This window comes from Suillus bovinus (genome assembly GCF_016758785.1).
Source record: "Suillus bovinus strain UH-Sbo-P2 chromosome Unknown EDB93scaffold_569, whole genome shotgun sequence".
NCBI classification, from domain to species: Eukaryota; Fungi; Basidiomycota; class Agaricomycetes; order Boletales; family Suillaceae; genus Suillus; species Suillus bovinus.
Window position 1 is genome coordinate 1 of NW_024542625.1, and position 2,752 is coordinate 2,752.

The window sequence follows — 2,752 nt, forward strand, 5'->3', positions numbered from 1 at the left end:
ACCCGCTGATGCCTATCGGAACCCCGGTATGACTCTTTCGGCGGCGCCTTATGTGATCTTTAATCCCATCAATATTAGTCACTATCAACTTAGATGTAGTCAGGTATGCAGATATTCTGCACATGATGGAAAAAGGCATCAACCCTGCTCACGAAGACAGGCTTCTTGCCTGGTATCCGCCTGACAACCAGATCCATCTTGATTGGCCGACAGTTATATGTGATAAGTTCGGTATCATTGTCTTCTGGTATCTTCCTGGCGCAATTGATCTCGCCATACAGGTAAGCTATCCTCAATTGCCAAATGATTATATTGACTGTGTTAGAATGACATGGTGGCGGCTACTGCCATGATGTCAGTTTCACTGGCTAGAAGTGTGACTAGCAGTGCCGCCACAAATGATAAATGGAGGACCCATTCTTCAAACTTTTATCCTAGTGAAAGTGGCAGCACTCCGGGGTGTATCAATCTGTCCCCAGCATGGTTTTTTCAAGGTCACCCAGTGAGTCATGCCTCATAATTATCGGCATTCATTCCCACTCTCATAGGCACCAAAATTTTATCCACATGTCTCAGCAACTCTTGAAGAGTATGGACAGTCTTTCTGTCAGACAATGCAGAGACTGGTGGCGCTCATCGCCGCTGCCTTGAGAGTGATGCACCCTAACCTCTATTGGTCATCATTGGTAATGAAACTAGCCTTGGGTCTCTGGGCAGCTGATAAGAAATTAGACAAAATAGGAGATCGTCTCAGAGAGTGAGCATCCATATTCACAGTACTCGCTATCGTGTGCAACTGGCATTCAACATTGCATCGTGATCCTTTATCATGTCCACAATGGTTTGATGTCATGACCACCTTCGGCAATTATGGAGTAGCAACCATCAAGATGCCAAATCTAGGCATTGAGTGTGTCTACCTGGCAGGTTCTATGGTCGCCAAATTAGGGCAAATTATTAGGCATGGATTGGATATGGCCGACAGCAACCATACAGCCTGGGTCTGGTACATGAGGGATGATGTTTACGATTTTGTGGATATCCCATAAGCGGGCTACTCCAGGTACTGCTCCGTGGTCAATGCTCTGTAGAAGTAGTATGAAAATCAAAATATGCTTAATAGAACTGGCGCTTCACTGAAGGCTATGTGCAGAGCCAGCCAGTGCAGGCACCACCAAATAAATGGGACATGGCAGGCACCGCCACAATGAATGGAAGCAGATTAGCAGGTGTTTCACTTCACTTCTGCAACACCCCTCACCAGATGATTCCTCACTGGATATTCTTATATGTAGGCTTTGATAACTGATCACTGTATTGTATAATCAAAGGGAAGGGGAAATTACAAGTATTCAGGTATCTACATTTCTTCGCCAGACTGTGCCTCTGCCTGGTCAACTTCATCCAACAAGGATTCCACTGCAGAAAGAACCCTCTCATGAACCTGTGCAAGGTGATGCAGGCTAATTAGATCTTTGAAGATCCTTGTTAACTGGTCTCTGCTTTTACAGAATGCCATGAGCATCACCCTATTGCTCTCCAATACTTCATCTGGCTTGGGATCTTGGACGTCATCTCCTGGGCCCAAGGCGCCGCCAACCATCATCTGTGCCAGATGATCAACTAAGAGATATTAGCATGCACCATGCTGTGTCAATGAAATACACTTACATTCTTTCCCACCAAGGCGATTCAGAACATCTATTGCTGCACACTTGGCATCACCCAACAAAGATTTCAGTGTGGGCCGGTCCAGATGCCTGCCGGTGTGGGACAATACAAAAGACATGGATGGTCCTGGTGCCGCATCTGGGATTGCAGGTGGCAATCCAACACACCATGAGGCAACATATGGCGAAAGTCATGGTACGCGAATGAGCTCTGGTTGCCACTCCCCAATGGGGGAGGGAGGCTCACATCCAAACTGGAATGCTGTACAGGATGGTCAATACTAACTAAAAGGAGATTATGTTACTTATATCCATTATTGATATCATAACCAACATGCCTTGTATCTTCCTGGGCCGGCACCAGTCTGGAGCTTGTTGGCAGTAGGGTGACTGCCATTGGGAAATTGAAGCCAAGGTTGAATGGCTTTGTTGTTGGCGGCGGTGGAGTTAGGGCCGGCACTAGTCCGGAGCTTATTGGCAGCAGGGTGACTGCCATTGGGACATTGAAGCCAAGGTTGAATGGCTTTGTTGTTGGCGGTGGCGGAGTTAGTGCTGGCATACCCATGGACTGCACCAGAAGATTGAAGCCCAGGTTGAACAGCTTGGGGGCTGGCTGTGTGGGTAGAGGCAGGGCAAACCCCAAGTTAAATGGTTTTGAGGTGGGGAGCGCCGGGGATGAAGGCGGTATGGCGGCAGGAATGCACAAGTTCATGCCAAAGTTAAACCATGGTGTAGGAGGTGCTGCAGATGGAGCTGCGGTGATATCGAGATCCATGCCAAAGTTTAATCTTGGCACCATCAGTGGCTGTGCAATAGGGAGAGACATGCTGAAATTGAAACCTGAGGGTGTTAGGACGGCGCATTGCCACAGTTGGGGAGATCAACTCATGAGGGCCACCGACATTCGCCGGCATTCCAGCTTCACTGCTATAGGAAGATTTGTCTGTTTCCATGGGCGATTCAAATCATACTTTTGCTTGGTAAGGGCAATTGGAAGGATGTGACATGTGATGTTTGACAAGAATGAAGAATTGGAGGGCTTTATCCAACTGATTATATATCTGATCTGGTTGTGGATCACG

At 47.5% G+C, this 2,752-nt stretch overlaps 2 protein-coding genes across 2 annotated transcripts; one reads left to right on the forward strand and one right to left on the reverse strand.

The window, feature by feature from the left end:
• Positions 1 to 99: 99 nt before the first annotated feature.
• On the forward strand, positions 100 to 761 carry EDB93DRAFT_1110971 (uncharacterized protein; the record flags this gene model as incomplete). The annotated part of the gene is made up of 3 exons (XM_041448058.1): positions 100 to 281; positions 326 to 502; positions 549 to 761. Coding segments are annotated over 3 exons (572 nt in total), but the record flags the coding sequence as incomplete, so codon positions are not given.
• Positions 762 to 1,360: 599 nt separating this feature from the next.
• Positions 1,361 to 2,496, reverse strand: EDB93DRAFT_1110972 (uncharacterized protein; the record flags this gene model as incomplete). The annotated part of the gene is made up of 5 exons (XM_041448059.1): positions 1,361 to 1,444; positions 1,529 to 1,623; positions 1,672 to 1,809; positions 1,839 to 1,924; positions 1,976 to 2,496. 5 exons carry the CDS (start codon positions 2,494 to 2,496, stop codon positions 1,361 to 1,363), a joined length of 924 nt encoding a protein of 307 aa, XP_041300465.1.
• Between the last annotated feature and the right edge of the window lie 256 nt (positions 2,497 to 2,752).